The following is a 26,822-nucleotide window of genomic DNA, read 5'->3' as shown; positions in this document are numbered from 1 at the left end:
AAAAAATTATATTAAAAAATTACCATGAGACCTACGGTAATAGCTCTATTTCCAATAGGGAAATTCGCTAAAAGTAGTTATGGGGTCTTATTTCTTTATTATAATGACATTTTAAGGTGTGGTTGAGATCACATAAATTATAAATAGCATGCAAATTTCGATGGGTAAAACCAATTTAATATTGTGCAAGTAGCAAATATCCCCTGTCAGCTAGTGGAACTTGTATGGCTTTTGTGTACCAAAGCCTGACATTGATATAATTTTAAATCCAAAACCCCTAACACCCCAATTTTATCATGAAATTGTCAACAAAGGTATAACTTTTGCGTTAGCATATGTAATCTTTGGTATAACTGATAAAAATAATGATCCTAATCATTAATACTATTTAAGAAATTTAGCGAAATTACAAAAAACCAAACTTACCTTCTTAACAATTTCATTAAGGGAATCGACTAAATGTGATGTGTACAGACATTGTCGCTTTCAAACCACCACCATTCAGCGAGTATAGGCTAAATTTCACTGATTTTTTTCAAACAAATCAAGAATAAACATATGTTCTTCTAACAACGCAATCATGTGTAAATATTTTTAAGAGGCCACATTATAATGTAAAGAAACTCAAACTGTCAGCTTCTGGAGCACTGTCAGCTAATGGTCCATTTACCTTACATAATTTTTATACTGTATACTTATTTTTATACTGTATTCATCGGCGAATATAATCCGTCACTAAAACGTACCCCATGAGAAACGTCAAAACAGGCTTAAGATTTTGCAATAAAATGAGGTGTATGCTTTTAGAATCAAAATTCAATGAAAAAAGTATAATATTAAAAACAAAACAAAAATAATTTGGACCTTAAGGGTTGCCATGTTGGTTACGAAATATAAACAGAAAATAAAAACTTATGGAAATAATTCCAATCATATGTTTAATTTACAGCGTGGGGTGGAAATAGAGAAGTTTGCACAATACATATTTTTGGTAGAGTGTGTGACGGCGACCTGTAGTTGACATGAATACGTAATGCCTTTACAACGACACTGATTCTCTTCATTCCCTTGTGTTGCAGAGCTGATGGCAGAGAAGCGAGCTCTGTCAGTTCTGTCGAGGTGGAAGCCCTTCACGGACACATTCAGGAATAGCGGTAGACCCAGCCGAGCACACAATATCAACGAGTTCCTTCCTAGAGGACTAGAGGTGAGGAAGTATAAGAAGTAGAGGTAGAAATGTGGCAGATTTCACTTCCTAGAGGGATATGTATGTGGGGTACCTCCCAGTTGAACATGAGATATAAAAGTAGGTAGTGGTGGTAGGTACCTCTTCCCAAAGGATTAGAGGTGAGATAGTAGACGAAGTGACAGTAGGAGAAAGAAGTAGATGTAGGAAAGTATTAGCTTTCACCCTCCAGAGGGATGAGGTTGAGTAAGTGGAGTAATTCCATTCTAGTTGGAACAGATGAGGAGATAGAAAAATTAGGTAGTGGTAGTAGTGGCTTCTTCCCAGAGAAGTAGATGAAGTTGTAGCTTGAAGAAGTAGAAGAGAAAGTAGTAGCTGTCACTTCCCACAGGGATAAGGTTGAGTAATGAGGTACTAAAATTGGAGGTCCCTTCAACAGATGAGGACGTAGAAAAACTAGTTAGTTGAGGTAATGGTAGTAGTGGTCTCTTCCAAAAAGAGTACAGATGCGATAGTAGACGAGTTAGGCAGTAGTAGAGATGGCTTTTTAGAAGGGGAAGAAATAAGTAGAAGTAGGAAAGTGGAATCTCTCTGAAGGGTGACCTCATTCCCCAGACAGATGAGATTGGGTAAGTGGTGAACTGGCAGGTATATACTTGCTGGGGCTGATGAAGAGATAGGTAAAGTATGCATTGGTAGAAACGTTAGTCTTTTGCAGAACAATTAATAAGTGATGTGATGATAGTTTTCGTCGTCACGCCTCGTAGAGATAAGATTGGGAAAAAACTTCCGGTGGATGCCTCTTCTAGTAGACGGAAGATAAAAGAAGTAGTGGTAGTTCCTTAGGATTGTACAGATGAAGGGTGAGATAGAAGAATTACCCTCGTCCAGAAGAGTAAAACCTAAAAGGCTGAATTACAAGTAATAGTCCATTCGTGCATGATAAGGGGTAAGAAAAAGCTAAAGGAGAAGTTATATAATTGTGAAGTTGTAATTGTTGAATAAATTATATGTCAGCTATTTGTCCAAAGCCGGGTTTTTCCTAGGCGCGGAAGTGTTGAGCGGAGAGAGGAACGCGGAGAGCGGACTCCATTTGTCTTAGGTAATTTAATGTTACTGTTTTCTAGAAGCGGAGCTGAACACCATGTTAATCTCTTTTCCGCTTTCCGCGTTCCTCTCTCCGCTCTCCGCTTCGGTGCCCAGGAAAACCCAGCTTTAGACTAGCTGGTTCTATCCAGGACCATATTGGAAGAAATTTCAAATTTAAAGACATTTTACACTTTTTCCACTCTTCTTGCAGGTAGTATCAGCGGAGACGCGGGGTACGCTGCGCCCCCATGGACAGCCCCTCAGGTGGGGGCGACGTCGCTAGTCCCCCCTCCACTTCCTTGTACAGCAACCAATCAGATAAGACAACGTCTCCTCACGATGACGTCATAGCACCGTGGGGCCACTTTATCTTGTAGACAGAACTATGTATCATTATATTAGACTTTGTTTTGTTTCAACTTTGTGATTAAAATTGCTTTAAAATGTAACTGTTTCATTGGACCTGGACTGTTGTGTTGGTTTGTAAGTGGGGTTATGTTTCAAATTGTAAGATGGTATTTTGAAACCTTGAGGAAATAAACAATATTCTTCATGTAGGGGTGGTTTGGAGTTTTATACAATCAATGACATATTCCTTGGATAACTCTTCCTAACGGATTTCACAACTGCATAGTGAAAATCATGCTGGAGACAATAGATTTGGCAATTGATTTGGCTTTGTCGAGTGATTAGCCAAAGTACATTGTATTGGTGTTTTAACAGCTTGAAACGATACCCGTAGTCTAATTAAATTTTAGCTCATTGATTTTTTTCTGTTTTTTATGTTTGTTTTTTGTTTTTTGCTTTTAGTAAATAGGCCTGACTAAAGAAACAGCTGTTCTTAGCCAGTTAAGCTATCCAGATCCCGACAATTTAGACTGCCAAGGGAGATTCAATTATAATCTGTCCAGAACAATGATAAAACTCAATATTTCTCCCCAGGATAAATTTGGAAGTAGGCTTTTGAGAGAGTAGTTAGAATTGTGCAAAATTTGCATAACAAATAAAACTAGTGGTCGTCCAGTGGTCGAAAACTCGACCAAAAATATGTAATATGCACTTGACTATAGCAGACTGAAGTAGACATTCCATCAATGGATCAGCTGTTTCATTTTTTATTGAAAAAACATGTATTTGAGTGAGCCAGTCACAGAATTTATGTCTAAAATAATGTTTTCTACCTTATTTCTCCTGCTGACAAAGTTGATTGGTCATAACAGTTGCTATGGCTCATACAATAAGTCATTACATAAGTTTGACTTGGTAAAAAAAATCGTTTATCCAGCAAAGATTTTTCATTTTGATCAGCGCAATCTGTTGGTGGCTCACATCAACGACGAATAATTTATTTTAAAACCTGGCGAGAATTTTAACATGGGGATGGAATTTTTAGTTGTAAGTCAAACACAGGCTTACCTATTTTCACCCCACGCTGTAAATAAAACATGTGATTGTAATTTCTCCTTTTGTTTTTATTTTCTGGTTTTATTATTGTTGTTATTTTGTCACCAGCATGGCAACCCTTTAGATCCTATTAATTTTTCCAAAATTTTGAACTCATTTTTTGTGCTTATTTTTGAGCCTATTTTAATTTATAAAGGGATTCTGCACATCTACAGGAAAATATCTTTCCAACAGTATGCGTAGATTTTCTCTGTGATGCACACGAGCTAAGGAAAATGGTTTTAAAGAAACATGCTTGCCTATTAATATATAGATAGATAATAAAAGCAGTAATACGGTTTATCAAAATTCTCTATTAAACAACCAATGGGGTGATTTCAATGAATTGAATTCTTTTGATATTGAAGTACAGAGATATGAAAAGAAACTTCAAAATGGCTGTCCGTAAAGCAAAATCAGACAAAATCCTTACTAAGATATCTGAGTCATCGAACAAATCAAAGACAATATGGGGAATCATAAATGACACCAAAGGTCCTAAATTAAAGGACAACTTCGACATTTCATTGGTTGACAAAGATGGCGGTACAGTAGGAGATCCAGGGACAGTCGCTGGAATCTTTAATAAATTCTTCTCTGATATCGGGACTGAATTTCACACTGAAAGTGACTGTATAGATAGGGTGAACTCGCTGTCAGAGTCTCTCAATTTTGTAAGCAATTCTCTATTTTTGTCCCCTGTCACCAAACCCGAGGTAGAAGAAGTCATACTTTCACTCAAACCAAAACCATCGAGTGGGTCAGATGAAATTTCTTCTCGACTTCTTAGAGAAACATATGATCTAGTTTCTGCTCCATTGGTCCATCTGATAAATTGTTCTTTTGAAGAGGGATGCTTTCCATCTTCCCTAAAACATGCCATTGTTAGGCCTATTCATAAGAATGGAAGCAAATTTGATTGTAGCAACTATCGGCCAATTTCCTTAATTTCAACTTTCTCCAAGGTTTTCGAACGTCTTTTTCTGAACAGACTCTGGTCATTTTTGGTGGAAAATAATATCTTGTCTTCCCACCAGTTTGGGTTTATAAAGGGAAAATCGACCCTCGACGCAGTCAATCATGTTGTATTATTCTTGTCAGGAGCCCTAGATTCTGGAGACGCTGCACTGGGAATAAATTTTGACCTGTCTAAAGCATTTGATATGGTTGATCACCCTACTCTTCTGCAAAAGCTTTACCGTCTTGGAATACGGGGCTTAGCTCACGAATGGGTGTCATCCTTTCTTCGAGGAAGAACTCAATCAGTCCGGATACCCTTTGTTGACTCCCAAGGAATTCGTAATCATGCTACCTCTGCTTCGTCTGTTGTTATTCGGGGTGTTCCCCAGGGTTCTATCATCGGCCCAATCCTGTTTTTGCTCTTCATTAATGACCTGCCTTCTTTTGTATCAAATAATCCAAGTTCAAATGTAGATGTTTGTTTATATGCCGACGACACCTCACTTTGCGTCTCAGCTAAAGACGTGGCTCATCTAGAGACAACAGCATTTGAGAGTTCCAATAGAGCTTTGCAATGGTTCCAAAACAACAAACTTCTTCTAAACTGCAAGAAAACAAAAATGCTCCAATACCATATTAACAGCTCAAAAAAGCAAGTCCCACTGACTGTTTTGATAGGTGACGAAGAGATCTCTTCTTGTAACAATGCTAAGTTTCTTGGTTTGGTTTTAGACAGACAGCTCAACTTTCATGACCATATAGAGCTCATATCCAGAAGAATTAGCACAGGAATTTTTGTGATCAGAGGTCTTTCGAGGTTTACCGATTCTCGTGTAACCTTGAGTGCCTATTATGGACTGATTTACCCATTATTGTCGTATTTGGTGGCAGTTTGGGGCTGTGAGAGCGTACGAACAAAGTTTGTCTTCCGTCTTCAGAAAAAAGCCCTAAGAGCAGCCTTCAGAATATCCCGTCGTACTTCTTGCAAGCCTCTCTTCAAGGAATACAATATCCTCACATTTCCATCCATATACATACTCAGTTGTCTATCGTTTTTAAAAAGAAATTATCATCTGTATCAACCACAGTTCCATGCAATGCAGTACACTCTCAGACAAAAAAACAATATTAAGCTACCTAAGCACAGGACAAGTTTCTTTGAGAGACACCTATTTTATAATAGTATCAGGTTTTTCAATGTGTTGCCTGAACCCCTGAAAGTGGAGCAAGACAAAGACAAATTTGGGAGAGCGGTCAAACGCATTCTCTTGGAACAAGCTCCCTACACTGTGAAAGATTTTTTAAGTTGCCGATCAAATTAAGATACTCTTCAGTTACGTTTTAGTTCTAACAGCATTTATAATTTAGTTTTATTATATAATAAGATTCTTGTGACGCTATTATACAGTTTTTTTCTGTGCAAAAATAAAGATGATTTGATTTGATTTGATTTGATTTGAATAGTCATTGTTTTATTTTGAATTTACTTTTTCTTATGGAAAATATAAATTATATGTTTAATACTGGAAACTTTGCATTTTTTGCACACTGGATGAAGAACGGAATAACATTACTTCCTTTAATTTATTATAAAATCTAAAGCTGTTTGATTTGCCAGAATTTAACCTGTAATTTTTCATTTTTCTACCTTTTGTAAATGGTTTATTAACCCTTTCAGTGCTAGGCTAATAATTTGTATTTTGTAAGACTTTTTTGTTTGCCTTTCCATTACCTGTTGTTGAATTTTAACTGTAATGTTGTCACTATTATATTAATTAGACTAATTTCGAATAATAAGACAATATACCTAACAAAGATGAATCCCGGTATTTTTAGTAAACATTAAATAAAACTTAGTTTTTGTTGTAATTTTCCTAGTTTTCCTATGAATCGGATTGGGCGAATCTTTTAGCTAAGTGGTTGTTAGTGTATCCTATGAAAGCAGATCACCAATGGTCGTTTTGCTACTTTTTGTTAAAATAACCTTCCTCTTAAAAAAGTGGGATAGCTTTAGGTTTTAGGGAAGTTTTTATCCTTCAGTTTGAATATAAATAGATCCGCAGAAAGATAAATCCAAAGACCTTTTGGAAGTTCTGTGGGCATCAAAGGCTCTTTGTACACTTGACGGTGTTCAAGACACACAACTTCTACTTCAGACTTCACATCTCTTGAGCAACCTGGCCACCAGACGGATTCTTTTGCTCTTGAACGACATTTCACAATACCTAAATGGCCTTCGTGAATTTTGTTTAAAATTTCTTTCCGTAAACATCAACGTATGAATGTACATTCTTCTTCCTCTTAATATCAAGCCATCTTCCAAAACAAGTTCATCTTTACATTTCCTAAATATCTAGTACTTGGACCATTTATTCTCTAAATTTGACGATAAGATTTCACGGCTCTCTAGATCATTACCTTGAGCTTGTTTCTGAGAAAGAGTCTACTTTTTTGCTAACGACTCCTGCTTCCTCTTGGCTAATTGCATTTGATATGTCACTCGCTCTATCTCTTACTACATTTTGCTGTTTCAAAACAGACTTGGATTGCCGAACTTTGGCAATAGCCTTCCTTAAAGTTAGTGAATCGTCCATTTGTACAGTCTCTGAAAGTTTGGAATTATTGACTCCAATTACAATCAAATCACGTATCAACTCTTCCTTTAAATTTCCGAATTCACACGTATCAGCTAATTTATGAAGGTCATTTATAAAAGACTCCACTGTTTCTTCGGCCCCTTATCTTCTCTTAAGAAACTTGGCACGTTCATACTCAAAGTTACATTTGACTTGAATCATTAAAGCGTTTGACTACTTCTTAATACTGAAGATTATTCTCGTCCGAAATACCAAAAGGAAAAGATCTTCACCTTTGTAGCCTGGAGTGTACAACAGCATATTAATTTGTTGCCTGTCAGGTTTGAAGCAGAGCTCTGAAGCAACCCTGTACCTCTTAAACCTTTCCATCCAAAGAGGCCACAAGGCGGGATTTTGATAATCAATAGCTTCAGGAGAAATTTGAGTTTGCATCCCTGACACTGAAACAACTCTCGAAGCTTCAGTTGAGGTTTTATCTCTGTAACAGCTCTTCGTACAAACCTTATTCCTAGGCCTAGACTCATCTTCACTTGATTCAAGATCGAATTCGTTTTGTAAGTAATCTCTTTCCTTTAAATTTCTTTTAGATGTTCTTTTATTTCTGCTTTCTATATTTCTTTCTACCTGACACCATGCAAAGAGACCATTTATTATTTAATCAAAATGAGCAAATTAGGAACAGTATTTTATTTTATAGTTTTGACAACTCATCTAAAACAAAATGTAACAATAATAATATAATAAATAACTAGTAAACACGTTGCTCGAAATCCAGCAATTGCAAAGAAGTAAAGTAGTTATTTAAAAACAAAGTCATCATAATTTCCAATGAGTTTAAAAGACGTTGAATTGAAAAATAAATAACAGCGATTAAATTATACAGCTGATCAAAATTTAAACAATTATGTTCTTCATAAGGATGACATGGAAACTTTAACAGCCATGGACTTATTCAAAAATGTAAGGTCAATTTGCAAATCTACGCGACACGCTCAATGAGACGTCAATGGATAATATCGGTTAAGATATGGCAGAGGAGATCAACCGACAAAGTTTCATGTAGCGTATCAATTATATAGATCAGTTCATCTGAACTTTTAAACATTAAACATATGGTTAATTAATAACACCACAATTACCTATTGTGTCTCTTCAATTTGACCTTGATGGTTGAAGCATATAAAACATACTCTCTTTGAAGTGGGTAACATAGCTCATCCTGATGACTAACCTGTAAGTAGCCAGTAAATATATATTACTGATATTTAGAAATGTATGGATCAACTAGGGTTTACTCTTTTCTCTATTACAGTAATTTGAAATCAATATACTCCCGCCGCAGCAAACCTGCCGACTAAGCAAATTTCCATTTGTCTGAATTGATTTTCAATTAAATTTATTTAAATAACGTTAGGTTTAATGAGTACCTAGGTTTTCTGCTACAAGGAAACTAATTAAATGTAATTTTGTATAATATTAATAGCTTTGTATAAAATAAATGAATTTGCCAAGTTTGATCAAAATATATCCATAATCAAGCAAAATACAACAGTTTACAATATTCTCCATAAGAATAACATGGCAATTTTAAATTAACAATTTTTGAAGTTTCTCCGTTACCAATAACCGTACAAAAACACTTTGATATACTAAATTATTTTTTTGAAGCTCTTTAAAATGGTCTGGAGAGAAATTGGGTATTTTGTGTTGTGAGGGTCAAAAATGAGAAAAGCCATTTTTTACCCAATAAAACCTTCCCTAAAACCCCGTTCCCATGGTCCAATCATGCTGGTTCGCGAACTCATTCAGGTTTATTCCGCCTTACACCTTTAAACCAAATTTCATCAAAATCTGTCAAAAAATACTCAAGTTATCGCGTTCACGTACGTATATCTATACATATATAAACATTTGAACGAATGGTGTTTTTGGCCTATGGGGACATCAAAATTAAAAAGTAAATCGGTCCGGGGCCTAAGTCATACCGTGCCACCTACCGTAATAATTACTTCCCTATAGGGAAATTCGCTAATAAACGGGGTTTCTGCAGCTAGCCTCTAAAATTACAGCTGATGCGCTGTCAGTTTGAGAGGCATCGTTCAAAGTAACTCTGAGTCAATTAATAGTAGAGGCATGTTTACAGTAGTTGTTACTGTATAAACCTAAGTTGATTTTTAGGACTATGGCAATAGCATTAAGGGAACGCCGTTTTGTGGGGTAAGACTGTGGTTATTTCATGAAATAATCTCATCTTACTAGCATATACACGAAAACAAAAGTAAATAAAGACACCCCACATTCTACTCTCCCCTCGACCACATTTGACACTTCCACTTGTCCCCAGGGTAGCCATGCTGTGGATGACGGTAGCAGCCGCGTGTATGGCCGCGCTGCTCGCCCCGGTCTCCGCCCTCTCACCTAGACGTCCATGGTTCGACGCAGAGGATGAACCCATCAGGAGGAGAGACCTTGGAGATGGTAGGGAGATATCTCCCTTTCATCGTTCATTGTGAAATATATATCAGGAATTGTTACTTTTTTAAGTGCATGACTTGAGTATCCATGTTTATTTCAAAATTTAAGAAGGTTAATATAGGTTTACTGTTTGGGAGACAATAAACATACAAACAATAAATTGGTACTTAGGTATTATACCGACCACACTTAACAATTATACCCTGACCTAACTTAGGGTGGTTAGGTTAGGTTATAAATATTTTTATTTAAACTAATGCAATTTTTTTATCGATTTATTGGTGTGGTCAGTATAATACGTAAGTACCAAACAATGTTGGTCAAAAAGCTAATTTCTTAAGAGTTATGGCTTGGATTCCTGAATTTTTACACGGGTTGGATTTTGGAGTTGGTGGTTAAATCGTACTCTTAAAGTTGTAATCATTCAAGGGTTAACACCCTTCTCTTCAAAGAGTTGTGAGGACAAAGGGTTTATTATTTCTACTAAAAGAGACTAGAGGCCGTCCAGTGGTCGAAAAACTCGACCAAAATATGTAATGTACAGACTTTTCTATTTTCACCCCACAGACCCGCAACGCATGCATTAAAAACTACTGTTTTTGCTGCAGTATGACGAAAAATATTTACTGTTAACTCTTCATCAGTGAATATAATCCGTAACTAGAACCACAGAAAACGTACTACTATAACCCCGAATGCTAACCGCATGGTAAAAAGCATTAAGCGTTTTGAGAGAGCTTTGCCTGTCAATCCGTAGGCAGCGCCACCAGCGTTGCCATGCAATAGTTAGTAGGTAGTAGTTAGTAGGTAGAACCATTAGAACCTAGCCAACATGAGAAATATCAAAATAGGCTTGAGATTTTGCAATAAAATGTTATGTATGCTTTGAGAATCAAAATTTAATTGAGAAAAGTATAATATTTAAAACAAAAACAAAACACAAACCTTATGGGTTGTCATGCCGGTGACGAATGAACAGCGAAATATAAATAGAAAATAAAAACAAATGGAAGTCATTCCAATCACGTGTATTAACAGCGTGGGATGAAAATAAAGAAATTTGCACAGTACATATTTTTGGTCGAGTTTTCGACCACAAGATGACCTGTAGTTGACATGAATATGTAATATCTTTACAACGACGCTCATTCTCTTCATTCCATTATGTTGCAGTGCTGATGGCAGAGAAGCGAGCACCCTTCACTGACACATTCAGGAATAGCGGTAGACCCAGCCGAGCACAAGACAACGAGATACTTCCTAGAGGACTACAGGTGAGGAAGTAGAAGAAGTGGAGGTAGAAAAGTGGCAGATTTCACTTCCTATAGGGATATGTATGTGGGGTACTAAAAGTGGAGGTCCCTCCCAGTTGAACATGAGATAGAAAAAGTAGGTAGTGGTGGTAGTGAACTCTTCCCAAAGGAGTTGAGGTGAGATAGTAGACGAAGTGTCTTTAGGAGAAAGAAGTAGATGTAGGAAAGTATTAGCTTTCACTTCCCAGAGGGATTATGTTGAATAAGTGGGGTAAGTTCATTCTAGTTGGAACACATAAGGAGATTGAAAACGTAGGAAGTGGTTGTAGCGGCTTCTTTCCCGAGGAGTAGAGGTTAGGTAGTAGAAGAAGTTGTAGAAAAGTATTAGTTAACTTCTCAGAGGTGTAAGGTTGAGTAAGTGGGGTACTAAAATTCGAGGTCCCTTCTAGTTGGAACAGATGAGGAGGTATAAAAAGTACCGTACGTATTTGAGGTGATGTTAGTAGTGGTATCTTCCCAAAAGAGTAGAGATCCGATAGAAAACTAGTTAGACAGTAGTAGAAGTGGCTTTTTAGAAGAGTAAGAAATACGTTTTGTAGAAATAGGAATGTGGAATCTCTCTGAAGGGTGGCCTCATTCCCCAGAGAGATGAGATTGGGTAAGTGGGGAACTAAAAGGTCTATACTTGCTCGGGCAGATGAGGAGATGGGAAAAGTATGCATTAGTAGAAGCGTTAGTCTTTTTAGCAGAACAATAAATATGTGAAGTGAAGGTAGTTGACATGTTTCGTAAAGTCACGCCCCGTAAAAATAGGATTTGGAAAAAACTGTCCTTTAAGCCTCTTTTAGAAGATAAAAGATTAAACAGGGTTTGTAGATATTAGCCTAGACACCTATTTATTATCAGTATTTTTTCAGGCTACCAAAAAGGTAAAAATACTGATAAACAGGGTTTTAAATATTAAGAGAAAAATGGTTAAACAGTAAAACTAGCCACTATACAAAGGAGTAAAACTTAAAGTTCGAAAGTAAAAGTAATAGTAAGTCCAAGCAATAGTAGGGTTGTAAATTAAGAATAGGTTGGAAAAGTAAGAGTCATTAAACTAAGTTCGAGATTTTAGTCATTGAATAAAATTATATATTAGCTTTATTGACTATGACCAGGGGCCCATTTCATAATAAAGTACAAACTAATATTATTAGTAAATCAGCTGATCGCCCAATGCAAATCTAATGGAAATTACAAGTTACAAGTTGTAACTTGTAACTTGTAGTTTATTATGAAACGGGCCCCAGCTGGTTAATAAAACCAGGGACTTAATAAAAATCCCTATTCAAAGACATTTTAAACTTCACAATTTTTACGCTTAGACAAATTTCCACTTTTCTTGCAGGTAGCCTCAGCGGATGAGCCAGTTACAGTTACGAACACCCCCTTTATGCCGTGGGGGGGGAGACGTCGCTAGTCCCCCCTCTACTTCCTTGTACAGCAACCAATCAGATAAGACAACGTCTCCTCACGATGACGTCATAGCACCGTGGGGCCACTTTATCTTGTAGCCAGAACTATGTATCATTATATTAGACTGCGTTTTGTTTCAACTTTGTCATTAAAATTGCTTTAAAATATAAATGTTTCATTGGACCCGTATTATTGTGTTGGTTTGTAAGCAGGGTTATGTTTCAATTGTAAGATGGTATTTTGTTAACTATGAAAGCTTGAGGAAATAAACAATATTCTTCATGTAGGGGTGGTTTGGAGTTTTATACAGTCAATGACATATTCCTTGGATAACTCTTCCTAACGGATTTCACAACTGCATAGTGAAAATCGTGCTGGAAACAATAGATTTGGCAAATGATTTGGCTTTGTTGAGTGATTAGCCAAAGTACATTGTATTGTTGTTTTAACAGCTTGAAACGATCTCCGTAGTCTAATTGAAGAACCCATAGGAATATATAAAATGGAATTCTGATTAATTCATTCTACTACTTACTATACGCATGTATTTTCGCGTACATTTTATTCTATTAAAATACTTCATGCTTACACATTTCAATTACTTGCAGTTTAATAAATACTGTATAATAGAACAGGTGTATCATTAATTTAATAACTTTACACTATAAAAGTATGTAATAACTTTACATTATAAAGTTATTGAGATTCTAATCATAAAATTATACATTTTTTGTGGCAAATACGTTCATTTTAGTAAGAAATCAGCTAGCATCCGTTAAGCTCTCGATGCAAACTGCTAACCCTTTACGAAAGAGAACTAATTTTAATCCGGGTAGTTACACGGATTGAAATTATATCCAGCTGTCATTGATTTTAGCTCATTTGGAAGTGTGCTTTTGAGAGAGTTGTTAGAATTGTGCAAAATCTGCATAACACATAAAATAATAAAAGTAGCAATATGATTTATCAAAATGCTCTATTAAACAACCAATGTGGGATTATTGGTGATTCAATGAATTGGAATTCTTTTGATATTGAATATTCTTTGTTTTATTTTGGTTTTACTTTTTCTTATGGAAAATATAAATTACTAGTGGCTTGTAGGGGCAATAGCCCCTATATACAGTATATGTAATATATTCTAATAATTATTTTGTACAAATTATTTTTCTCATGGGTTACCGTACCCTACCTTGAATTATCGTTTAAATTTTTTGTATATTATAATAATGTATAACAGTTATCACATACCTGCATAATTCATTTTTATGTCTGCTCTGTTTAGGATAAAAATTCAAAAGGACTCTTCATGTGGTGGGTTTGTAACATAAATTTTCTAATCATAATACAGCAAAAGAACATTTTCAATAATCTTCACTATTAATTAAATATATATACACTTTTTTTAATATAGACAAATTCACTTAGAAAAACACAACACATAGAGATAATGTCATCTTCCAAATTGTAAAATACTAATTCTGTAACAAAATCTCTCTGAAAACAACATTTGTTGTGTAGTATCCATTTTGGTCCATTCCTTGGTCTTTATTTGTTTCTATTTCTATTTTAGCGTCATCTGGCCGCTTTACCCGGCTAAAAGCAACATAAAGTTGACCATGGGTAAACACTGTTTCTTTTTCAAATAAATTCCAACTTTTGGGAAGGTTTGGCCTTGCGCTTTATTTATAGTAATGGTGAAAGATAATCGCAATGGGAATTGAATCCTTTGTAAATTTAAAGGGCATATTAGGATCTGTAGATATTAGTTTTATTTTTGGCATGAAAAATATGTTCCCTTTCCCTACTCCAGTAATTACTACTAACTTTACACTTTCTTCAGACATACCCAACACAACCAAACGTGCTCCATTAACTAATCCAGACCCTATTTCTTATGAGCATCACTATTGAACCAACTTTTAAAACTAATTTGTGTAGTGGCATTCCAGATGGTGTAATTGAATTTATGATGTAGTAACACTTCGGCCCAGTAACATTTCGGCCAAACTCAAATTTCTTAGAAAAACAGTAACACTTCGTCCCACTCGCTTTTACAGATGATTAAATAAGCTAATGGAGTAACATTTCGGCCCGACGAAAAATTGACAATGGTTGAGGAACGCAGTTCAGGTAGTAAGAGGTACATGACCTGTATACTTTGAAACCACCCTCTGGTGGAATGTCGCCCAACCGTCACCCCTTGCATCCTCTGACCTCACATGACGGAGAATCGGTGGAATCTTACCTAACCTAACCTAACCTAACCTGTCAAATATTTTGTTGGGACGAAGTGTTACTAGTGGGCAGGTAGAGAGTTGAACCGTAGGCCACATCTGAGGGTTTCGGGCCGAAATGTTACTGGGCCGAAGTGTTACTTGGGCCGAAGTGTTACGACACGGAATTTATAAACTCAATTGGTATGTTCAACCTCTCTGTAGGGTCTTCTGAAACTACTTCATAATTACTGTAGTAGATTTTTAATACTTCTTCATTTAAATTATCACAATGTTCATTTAAAGGACATACAATTATTTGATTGGAGTAGTTTTGAATATTTTCTGGATTTATTGAGTTGCCATAAACAATTGCACAATCAGAGAGAACAAAGTTATCTGGAATGTCAATTGCCGGTGTTGCCCTATTGCTCTCTAAGATTCCATTACCTAATATAAGCGTAGAAGCCAATCACAAAATGCTGTTTCATTTTCATTTGCACGCATGTTTACTTTCAAATGCACTATAGTTACATACAATACATATATTACATACTACCTTTAACACTATTAATACAACTTTTGTAGCCAATAGTCAATGATATTACCATATGCTTTAAATAAATCTAAACCACATGTTTTAAAGTAAACAAATCGGGCATGACCTGGATTCCCATGCTATTTAAATGTGATTTATTTTATCCTGTAATAACCTTTTGGTGCATAAGTAAGAAAAATGAGCATTTTTCCCCAAAACTTCATGCCCAGACCTTTAAAATGAGACCTCTCCCAGCTTTCTACGGCCTCCAGTTCGCTCACAATTTCATTGTAAAATTTTGGGCTTACGGAATTAGATATATAGATATGTTTAATACTGAAAACTTTGCATTTTTTGCACACTGGATGAAGAACGGAATAACATTATTTCCTTTAATTTATGATAAAATCTAAGGCTGTTTGATTCGCCGGAATTTAACCTGTAATTTTCCATTTTTATACCTTTTGTAAATGGTTTATTAATCCTTTCAGTGCTAGGCTAATAATTCGTATTTTGTAAGACTTTTTTGTTTGCCTTTCCATTACCTGTTGTTGAATTTTAACTGTAATGTTGTCACTATTTTATTAATTAGGCTAATTTTGAATAATAAGACAGTACTAGTGTACATGTTACTCGAAATCGAGCAATTGCAAAGAAGTACAGGAGTTATTTATAAACAAATAACTTGTTTCAAACTAACAACAGTCATAATTTCCGATGATTTTAAAAGAGTCGACTAAAAGATTATTAAATAATGGAAATACTCACAATTTACATAACAGTCCTATTCCAGTTTCAAAGGTTAATTTTTAAATATCAAACTGCCCATGGACGGGAAAAGGTAAGCTTACAATTTAAGTCAACGTAAAAAGGCTGTCAGCTTTTATAATGTACCGTATCTAAGTTATTTAGCCAATTTGTAGACAATAAGGTGTAGGCTACTTTAAACTCTACAGTAGTTAGGCAAAAACTGGCAGAACTCTGAAATGGTGTTATTTATCATAGGCATACTCATATGCCAAATTCTTAAAATACAATTTCAATAATTAATAACTTACGCAACTAACACAAATTTAAAAATTTGAACAATTGAAAAATTTGACAAATTTGACAAATTTGAAATTCCATGTTATTCTTAAGGAGAATAGTGTAAAATGATTTTGTTTGTTTGTTTATAGATATGTCTTAATACAACTTGTTAAATTTATTTGTTTTATACTACGCAATTAATATTTTACTATAATCACACTTTATTAGCCTCCTTGTAGCAGCAAACCTAGGTAATCGTTAAACGCAATGCTATTTTAGATTTAATCGAAAATCAAGTAAGTAAAACGGAAATTCGCTAGGTCTACAGGTTTGCTGTGACGGGGGTATTTAATATTTTCTCTTACTCCTTGTGATCCTTTTCCCTTACGTAGTAAAGAATTACAATTATTTTCAATAATCCCCTTTTATATAGAGCACGGAGGTAACTAATTTGATTACTTTATGAATGAATGTTTAAATATCGTAAAAAGTAATAATATTTCAAAACACCCTGTATGGAGTGGTTTAATACACTTAAAACTAGTCCCAATCGATTTAAAATAACTAAAACCATCGAAAACTACACCTCACTCGACCTTAAACGTAAAAACAAAATTATTCAGGAACAAGGACTCTTCGGAACAAAAAGGGCCCCAAAGAGGGCCTTAGGACGCCCAAAATTTTGGGGACTCATCGGATCTTCATTTCTCATAATATTAGTAACTCACAGGTGAAATTTCATGAATGTACAAATTTTGTTGTTTATATGGAGTGTTTTTGTATTATTTTACCTGTACTAAATAGGCATTTGACAGTTCTGGTTGTTCACATTTAAATGTCAAAACTAATGTAAACATTGTGAATTTTCTTATGCTTCCATGGAGACCAATTATTAATATTTAATTTCTGACAACAGCTGGAGTTTCAAAACAATGTTTGTTTCCTATTTTATTCTTTTGGAGAAATACGAAACTTTAAAGGGTCCCAGGGCCTCACTCTCTAATTATTTACCTAAAAAGAAAGTTTCCTGCACAACTTCACGTTACGGTCTTTCCAATGACACCAAAAACATGTCAATTGGTTCAGTAGTTTTAGAGGAGTAATTGTCACAAAAATCCTGCTTGCGTATTAAATAAGTAACTAGTGAACCTGTGCGGCTCAATGCCCCGCAAAAAACATATGAATTTAGAAAACAAATTCAACGTGTTATATATTGACTCGACGTTGAAAATTAAATACAGTAATAATAAGGCCTTAGAAGGGAAGCAGACCAGCCATTTTCTAGCTGTATGCGTATCATATTTAGTAAATTAATAAGTGTTCATGGCAACATGGCAAACATTGCCATGAAGCCCAGAATCTCCCGGTCATTTCGGTATGCTCAATGGTCCGAAACAGCCGATCGTAAGCGAAATATACGCGCGTTACGTAACGTCTGCAAAGTCGTCCAAAAATGGACGATTGACACTCGAGGGTCAAAAAAAGTCATCCAAAAATGGACGATTGACACCTAGAGGGTTAATTAATACTGTTAGTTTATAAAGAAAATTAGATAAAAGTTACTTGGCTTGGTGCTTTCATAACTGCAAACTCAAAATACACCCACAAGTAAAAAAGAATCAAGTTATTGGTTAAAAAAAAAACTATGTTTGTGTAAAAACATTATTCACATGAAGTAGATGATTTGGTTGATTTCTCAATCAGCTGTTTCGTTTCTAATGAATTAATAATTCCAAAGATTTGTGATTTTAAATACATACATTATTATAGTAAAGTTTTCTAAATCATGGTAACCTAGTCTCAACTAAATTTTTCTATTCCCAGCATTAAATTAAAGTAGTGAGATCCTTTATGAGTAAACTTTAAGGTACACAATCCTTTATTGAAAAGTAGTATACATTAACAGCCATAATACACAGCAATTAATATTTAGTAGACTTTGACTATTTTCAAGTAACAAACATATGTTTCTGTAAATAAAAATTGTCTCCCATGTTATCCTTATGGAGAAATACGAAACTTTAAAGGGCCCCAGGGCCTCACTCTCTAATTATTTCCCTAAAAAGAAGGTTTCCTGCACAACTTCACGTTACGCTCTTTCCAATGACACCAAAAACATATCAATCGGTTCAGTAGTTTCGGAGGAGTAATTGTCACAAAAAACCTGCTTGCGTATTAAATAAGTATAGATAAGTAATCTTCTAATATATAAAATTCTCGTGTCACAGTGTTTGTCTGCAAACTCCTCCGGAACGACTTCACCGATCGTTATGAAATTTGGTGTGTAAATTCTGTAGGTATGCGAATCGGACGTAAACTATTTCCCGTTTCAAAAATCCTTTCGGGCTCCGCCCCAGTGGCTCTGGAGTTTCCCATGTTAACCTTATGAGAAATAGAATTATTGAATCTTAACAGCTGTTTCAATTAAACAAGTTGGTTCTGTTCTATGATGTTCAATAGCATTAAAGTTACAAGGATTACCAACAGGGTGCAGCACTATTATTTCTTTTACATTTATGACAACAGCTAATTTGCAACCAAAAGGTGAGTGAGCGTAGCGAACGAACGTCAACCTGGAGGCGAGTGAGCGTAGCGAACGAGCTAACCTGAAGGCAAGTGAGCGCAGCGAACGAGCTCCAACCTAAAGGTGAGTGAGCGTAGCGAACGAACTTCAACCAGGACGTGATTGAGCCATGCGAATACTTATGAAGTTAAACGGGGCAAAGCCCGCGGGTACAGCTAGAGGTCTGTCTTAGGGGAAACCTATAACTTAGGCGATACGAAGTTCGCCGGGTCAGCTAGTAGATATAAAAAAGATGAATCCCGGTATATTTAGTAAACATTAAATAAAACTTAGTTTTGTTGTAATTTTCCTAGTTTTCCTATACATTTTAATGTTCTGATAGCATTGTTTGAAACCAAAATCTCATAAAATCAAAAGACATATAGTTTACAATGTAATATTGGATTTAATTTAGTTGGACGAGGTTATCGTAATATAAATATAGATATTTTAGGGAAAATAATGTTTTGCAGCAAAGCCTCAGGAACACAATTTATGATCGCTGTTGTGTTTCAACTGAAAAATATCATCTAAACAGTCCGTGACTAACTAGTCCTGCTAGTTACCCATGGACAACCCATGGACTTATTCAAAAATGTAAGGTCAATTTGCAAATCTACGCGACACGCTCAATGAGACGTCAATGGATAATATCGGTTAAGATATGGCAGAGGAGATCAACCGACAAAGTTTCATGTAGCGTATCAATTATATAGATCAGTTCATCTGAACTTTTAAACATTAAACATATGGTTAATTAATAACACCACAATTACCTATTGTGTCTCTTCAATTTGACCTTGATGGTTGAAGCATATAAAACATACTCTCTTTGAAGTGGGTAACATAGCTCATCCTGATGACTAACCTGTAAGTAGCCAGTAAATATATATTACTGATATTTAGAAATGTATGGATCAACTAGGGTTTACTCTTTTCTCTATTACAGTAATTTGAAATCAATATACTCCCGCCGCAGCAAACCTGCCGACTAAGCAAATTTCCATTTGTCTGAATTGATTTTCAATTAAATTTATTTAAATAACGTTAGGTTTAATGAGTACCTAGGTTTTCTGCTACAAGGAAACTAATTAAATGTAATTTTGTATAATATTAATAGCTTTGTATAAAATAAATGAATTTGCCAAGTTTGATCAAAATATATCCATAATCAAGCAAAATACAACAGTTTACAATATTCTCCATAAGAATAACATGGCAATTTTAAATTAACAATTTTTGAAGTTTCTCCGTTACCAATAACCGTACAAAAACACTTTGATATACTAAATTATTTTTTTTAAGCTCTTTAAAAGGGTCTAGAGAGAAATTGGGTATTTTGTGTTGTGAGGGTCAAAAATGAGAAAAGCCATTTTTTACCCCATAAAACCTTCCCTAAAACCCCGTTCCCATGGTCCAATCATGCTGGTTCGCGAACTCATTCAGGTTTATTCCGCCTTACACCTTTAAACCAAATTTCATCAAAATCTGTCAAAAAATACTCAAGTTATCGCGTTCACGTACGTATATCTATACATATATAAACATTTGAACGAATGGTGTTTTTGGCCTATGGGGACATCAAAATGAAAAAGTAAATCGGTCCGGGGCCTAAGTCATACCGTGCCACCTACGGTAATAATTACTTCCCTATAGGGAAATTCGCTAATAAACGGGGTTTCTGCAGCTAGCCTCTAAAATTACAGCTGATGCGCTGTCAGTTTGAGAGGCATCGTTCAAAGTAACTCTGAGTCAATTAATAGTAGCGACATGTTTACAGTAGTTGTTACTGTATAAACCTAAGTTGATTTTTAGGACTATGGCAATAGCATTAAGGGAACGCGGTTTTGTGGGGTAAAACTGTGGTTATTTCATGAAATAATCTCATCTTACTAGCATATACACGAAAACAAAAGTAAATAAAGACACCCCACATTCTACTCTCCCCTCGACCACATTTGACACTTCCACTTGTCCCCAGGGTAGCCATGCTGTGGACGACGGTAGCAGCCGCGTGTATGGCCGCGCTGCTGGCCCCGGTCTCCGCCCTCTCACCTAGACGTCCATTGTTCGACGCAGAGGATGAACCCATCAGGAGGAGAGACCTTGGAGATGGTAGGGAGATATCTCACTTTCATCGTTCATTGTGAAATATATATCAGGAATTGTTACTTTTTTAAGTGCATGACTTGAGTATCCATGTTTATTTCAAAATTTAAGAAGGTTAATATAGGTTTACTGTTTGGGAGACAATAAACATACAAACAATAAATTGGTACTTAGGTATTATACCGACCACACTTAACAATTATACCCTGAAATAACTTAGGGTGGTTAGGTTAGGTTATAAATATTTTTATTTAAACTAATGCAATTTCTTTTATCGATTTATTGGTGTGGTCAGTATAATACGTAAGTACCAAACAATGTTGGTCAAAAAGCTAATTTCTTAAGAGTTATGGCTTGGATTCCTGAATTTTTACACGGGTTGGATTTTGGAGTTGGTAGTTAAATCGTACTCTTAAAGTTGTAATCATTCAAGGGTTAACACCCTTCTCTTCAAAGAGTTGTGAGGACAAAGGGTTTATTATTTCTACTAAAAGAGACTAGAGGCCGTCCAGTGGTCGAAAAACTCGACCAAAATATGTAATGTACAGACTTTTCTATTTTCACCCCACAGACCCGCAACGCATGCATTAAAAACTACTGTTTTTGCTGCAGTATGACGAAAAATATTTACTGTTAACTCTTCATCAGTGAATATAATCCGTAACTAGAACCACAGAAAACGTACTACTATAACCCCGAATGCTAACCGCATGGTAAAAAGCATTAAGCGTTTTGAGAGAGCTTTGCCTGTCAATCCGTAGGCAGCGCCACCAGCGTTGCCATGCAATAGTTAGTCGGTAGTAGTTAGTAGGTAGAACCATTAGAACCTAGCCAACATGAGAAATATCAAAATAGGCTTGAGATTTTGCAATAAAATGTTATGTATGCTTTGAGAATCAAAATTTAATTGAGAAAAGTATAATATTTAAAACAAAAACAAAACACAAACCTTATGGGTTGTCATGCCGGTGACGAATGAACAGCGAAATATAAATAGAAAATAAAAACAAATGGAAGTCATTCCAATCACGTGTATTAACAGCGTGGGATGAAAATAAAGAAATTTGCACAGTACATATTTTTGGTCGAGTTTTCGACCACAAGGTGACCTGTAGTTGACATGAATATGTAATATCTTTACAATGACGCTCATTCTCTTCATTCCATTATGTTGCAGAGTTGATGGCAGAGAAGCGAGCACCCTTCACTGACACATTCAGGAATAGCGGTAGACCCAGCCGAGCACAAGACAACGAGTTACTTCCTAGAGGACTACAGGTGAGGAAGTAGAAGAAGTAGAGGTAGAAAAGTGGCAGATTTCACTTCCTAAAGGGATATGTATGTGGGGTATTAAAAGTCGAGGTCCCTCCCAGTTGAACATGAGATAGAAAAAGTAGGTAGTGGTGGTAGTGAACTCTTCCCAAAGGAGTTGAGGTGAGGTAGTAGACGAAGTGTCTTTAGGAGAAAGAAGTACATGTAGGAAAGTATTAGCTTTCACTTCCCAGAGGATGATGTTGAGTAAGTGGGGTAAGTTCATTCTAGATGGAACAGATGAAGAGATAGAAAAAGTTTGCATTAGTAGAAGCGTTAGTCTTTTTAGCAGAACAATAAATATGTGAAGTGAGGATAGTTCACATATTTCGTAAAGTCACGCCCCGTAAAGATAAGATTTGGAAAAAGCTGCCCGTGAAAGCCTCTTTTAGTAGATAAAAGATTAAACAGGGTTGTAAATATGATGAGAAAATTGGTTAACAGTAAAACTAGTCAATATACAAAGGAGTAAAACTTAAAATTCGAAGGTAAAAGTAATAGTAAGTCCAAGCAATAGTACGATTGTAAATTAAGGATAAGTTGGAAAAGGAAGAGTCATTAAACTAAGTTCGAGATTTTAGTTGTTGAATAAAATTATATATTAGCTTTATTGACTACTAGCTGTACCCGCGGGCTTTGCCCCCTTTAACTTCATAATACTTACGCATGGCTCATTCACGTCCTGGTTGAAGTTCGTTCGCTACGCTCACTCACCTTTAGGTTGGAGCTCGTTCGCTGCGCTCACTTGCCTTCAGGTTAGCTCGTTCGCTACGCTAACTCGCCTCCAGGTTGAAGTTCGTTCGCTACGCTAACTCACCTTTTGGTTGGAAATTACCTGTTGTCATAAATTTAAAAAAAAAAATGATAGTGCTGTACCCTGTTGGTAATCCTTAAATTTTATGCTATTGAACGTCATAGAACAGAATCAACTTGTTTAATTGAAACATCTGTTAAGATTCATTCATTCCTTTTAAATATGAAAAATCATAAGGTTAACATGGGGAACTACAGAGCCACTGGGGCGGAGCCCGAAAGGATTTTTGAGATAAGAATATGCTTTAATGTTAATCGGGAATGTGAGCTATCATCATGCCAAATTTCAGCCCAATCCGTCCAGTAGTTTATGCGTGATTGAACAACACACACACAAACTCACAAACTTTCAGATTTATAATATTAGTAAGATAAGATGACCAGCTGGTTCTATCCAGGGCCTTAATAAAAATCCCCATTCAAAGACATTTTAAACTTGACAATTTTTACGCTTTGACAATTTTCCACTCTTTTTGCAGGTAGCATCAGGGGACTTCGAAAAGCCAGTTACGACTCCCCCCTTTTACTCGAAGGCGGGGAGACGTCGCTAGTCCCCCCTCTACTTCCTAGTACAGCAACCAATCAGATAAGACAACGTCTCCTCACGATGACGTCATAGCACCGTGGGGCCACTTTATCTTGTAGCCAGAACTATGTATCATTATATTAGACTGCGTTTTGTTTCAACTTTGTGATTAAAATTGCTTTAAAATATAACTGTTTCATTGGACCCGTATTATTGTGTTGGTTTGTAAGTGGGGTTATGTTTCAAATTGTATACCCCTACCATGTAGCCAATTAGGTAGTATACTTCAATTTAGGATGAATCTAATTAAAGCTGGCAGTAGAAGTGAGATAAATTAAAAGACAAAGTAGGCCAAAGATACATTTATTTTATAGATGTCAAATTTCTCAAAATACACTTTCCCAATAACATCAAATAGGCCCTATGCTCTTGTTACTTCCAAATATTATACTAAATAATAAAATACTGGAAAGATCTTACTTTAATCAGAGACACTGGTTTAATGGTCAGAACTGGCACTAGCAGATACCATGCAATGCAACTAGAAGTGGTACTAAAGCTACTGGACCAATCATAAGAAGATGATCAAGAAGACAATGTCAATGCTAATGCCAAAGTGGTTGATTTCTGTCTGAAAACATCACACAAACCCAATAAAAACTATTCTCTACAAATTCTAATAATTAAAAGTGGATTTAAGATCCTTACAACTCCTTGTGAAAATGTGCTTCTCCTAGAACAAAACTCAACAGGTATGTATAAACTTTACTTGTTTTCTTTTCTTGTAAAATGCATTAAAATTGATTTGAAAACTATTCTTTACTTTACATCTTTTCCCAAAAATGATTTCTAAAAAGCTATATACAATAAATCTCCTAAAATCTTATTACTAACAATATTTAAAATCTACTTACAATTTCTACAGCAACCACATATTTGTAGACCATATTTCCAGTGAACTTAACTGACAAAACCTGAACTTGGTTATCACTGACCACTACCAACCCTACAAACTAAATCTTTTAAACTGCTGGACACTCTTTCTTAATCTTTCCTAGCCAATGGTTAAATAATATGATTTTGTTTTGTTATTTTAATTTAAAACTAACTACCATCGGTACAATTGTAAGATGGTATTTTGTTAACTATGAAAGCTTGAGGAAATAAACAATATTCTTCATGTAGGGGTGGTTTGGAGTTTCATACAGTCAATGACATAACTCTTCCTAACGGATTTCACAACTGCATAGTGAAAATGAAGCTGGAAACAATAGATTTGGCAAATGATTTGGCTTTGTTGAGTGATTAGCCAAAGTACATTGTATTGGTGTTTTAACAGCTTGAAACTATCTCCTTAGTCTAATTGAAGTATTGAAGAACCCATAGGAATATATGAAATGGAATTCTGATTAATTTAGGTCAAACTATGTAGTAAATGGTAATTTGTGTAAATTCAAACTTATTACTTCATTCTTCCAATTATCTTCGATATACCAAATGATACTTTTTATTTTTTTTACTTATGGCTTAGTGTGTTATTCTAATCTTTCCTAGTTGTGTGGTAATATGAACATTAAAACTTGTTTTTGATAATATCTCAACCTCTTCCTGGTTGTCACTAGCTATATAAATAATATTAGAGTTTTGTCTGTACATTGCTCAGAATTATATATGGAAAAGCAATGTTAGCATCATCCGTAAACCTCTGTTACAATCACCCACTGCAGTTGTGATATTTTACTTTACACTTTACACAACCGCCATTGAAGCGCCGTCAATGAGTGGAAACCTTGTTTCTAAGCTATTGGCGACGATCATTTTTAAATTTAATTTTCCCAGCTGTATACAACACTTATTCAAGGTCTTCTTTCTGGTTATCAAAACTCAAGAACGATTTTATACACAAAGAATCTCTGGTTCCTGAACGGATTATGCCTAGTTATTTAATTACATTTACGGTTACACTATTACACTATATTATTGCACTTGTGATTAATTAAATCCGTTGGGATTTGCTTTCAAACGTGATCGAAAATGGTTGCGTTTGTAAACAACATTTGTAATCATATCAGTGACAGCCAGAAAACATAATCTTGACACGAACATCTGTTCGTTATTTCATAGATGATTATGTGATAAAAATCGGACGAAAACTTGACAAAAATTGCACAAAAATGCATTTTTGAACTCCGTAATTTTATTTACAAAGTAAGGGAGGCTATATTTTAATCGCTAAAGACACTCTCGCCAATCCAGTGAATACATACAAAATGACTTGGATCTTGATAGGTACCCTCGTTTTCTTGGAGAAGATAGCGTAAAATGCCATCTTGAGTGTTACATACAGACAGAAATAGCGATAAGACTCGTTTCTGCTTCTTTAATGTATAAAACGTAAAAATAACCTTAAAATACATTAAATAATTCTGAGCAATTTACAGAGAAAACTCTAATTTTATTTATATAGATGATAAATATCCTGAAGAGTTGTGTTTAATAATGTTTTGGTTGGCATCTTTTGTTATTGATGTACAATCTTTCAACGAGTTCTTGAATGCGTGTCCTGTTTAACAAAATCACAGTGTTTACATTATGGAATATTTGTGTTTTGAAGTTTTTTTCTACAAAGGTAAATTAATGGTAATTTATGACGCTGTAGGAGGAGTTTATCCATCTATAATATTAAAACGAAACAGGGTTTTTTTTATTTCACGATTCTGAAACCATCCATTTGACGGATTTTCATGATTTGTGTGTTGAAAGAAAGATAATTTTGAGAACTAGGGAATGTCGAAGCCATTATTTTAGTTTGGGGTCCCAGTTTTTTAGAAATTAAGTTTTAATTTTTAAAAAGTCTAGCAGCCGACGCTAAGATTCTAAACTAGCTTTTGGCATAAAATAATTTGCTTAACATAACAGCTGTAAACATTCAGCTTTTGTGTCACAAATTCAGCATTTGGATAAAAATGTAAAGACATACTTAGGGTTGACTTATTTATACTATGTGTAATGCTAATCATTGATACGTTCAATTCTTCTGTAAGAGGATGACAGATTAATTAAATATACATAGTAAAATACTTGGATGTTCAAATTATTTTTTTAAGCAATCTTTGTAATATTCGATTTGTTTCAGAGCAATATAATTTGTTTTAACTAACAGCTGGTTAAATATAAACTATGGAACTATGAGGTTATTTTATTTACTCTTATTTTGTCATTGGTTATAGGAAATAAGTAAGATTAGTAGAGA

At 35.2% G+C, this 26,822-nt stretch overlaps 3 protein-coding genes across 4 annotated transcripts in view; all 3 read left to right on the top strand.

Moving 5' to 3' along the window:
- The window catches only part of LOC128992528 (uncharacterized), a 154,895-nt gene extending 152,175 nt beyond the window's left edge, over positions 1 to 2,720 (top strand). The window contains exons 3-4 of the mRNA XM_054416149.1: positions 1,080 to 1,207; positions 2,487 to 2,720. Of these exons, the coding sequence (XP_054272124.1) occupies positions 1,080 to 1,207; positions 2,487 to 2,558 (200 nt within the window). The 3' untranslated portion in view covers positions 2,559 to 2,720. The remainder of the gene's footprint in view (positions 1 to 1,079; positions 1,208 to 2,486) is intronic.
- Positions 2,721 to 8,403: 5,683 nt separating this feature from the next.
- Positions 8,404 to 12,635, top strand: LOC128992179 (uncharacterized). Of its 2 annotated transcripts, none has more exons than XM_054415629.1 (4): positions 8,404 to 8,508; positions 9,620 to 9,753; positions 10,924 to 11,024; positions 12,401 to 12,635. In XM_054415629.1, the coding sequence occupies exons 1-4, from the start codon at positions 8,498 to 8,500 to the stop codon at positions 12,560 to 12,562; spliced, it is 408 nt and encodes a 135-aa protein (XP_054271604.1). In that variant the 5' UTR covers positions 8,404 to 8,497; the 3' UTR covers positions 12,563 to 12,635. The 2 variants fall into 2 exon arrangements, with proteins under 2 accessions (XP_054271604.1, XP_054271605.1); XM_054415630.1 differs by having other exon boundaries at positions 8,406 to 8,508; positions 12,397 to 12,635.
- Positions 12,636 to 19,580: 6,945 nt separating this feature from the next.
- On the top strand, positions 19,581 to 23,760 carry LOC128992180 (uncharacterized). Its single transcript, XM_054415631.1, has 4 exons — positions 19,581 to 19,680; positions 20,792 to 20,925; positions 22,097 to 22,197; positions 23,523 to 23,760. Exons 1-4 carry the CDS (start codon positions 19,670 to 19,672, stop codon positions 23,592 to 23,594), a joined length of 318 nt encoding a protein of 105 aa, XP_054271606.1. The 5' UTR covers positions 19,581 to 19,669; the 3' UTR covers positions 23,595 to 23,760.
- Positions 23,761 to 26,822: the final 3,062 nt, after the last annotated feature.

The sequence above is a fragment of the Macrosteles quadrilineatus genome, unplaced genomic scaffold (assembly GCF_028750875.1).
Source record: "Macrosteles quadrilineatus isolate MER2022 unplaced genomic scaffold, UCM_ALF_1.0 Scaffold_4__1_contigs__length_99947679, whole genome shotgun sequence".
In the NCBI taxonomy this organism is placed as follows: domain Eukaryota; kingdom Metazoa; phylum Arthropoda; class Insecta; order Hemiptera; family Cicadellidae; genus Macrosteles; species Macrosteles quadrilineatus.
The sequence above is the reverse complement of the archived record's forward strand: the minus strand, read 5'-3'. Positions and strand labels throughout refer to the sequence as shown.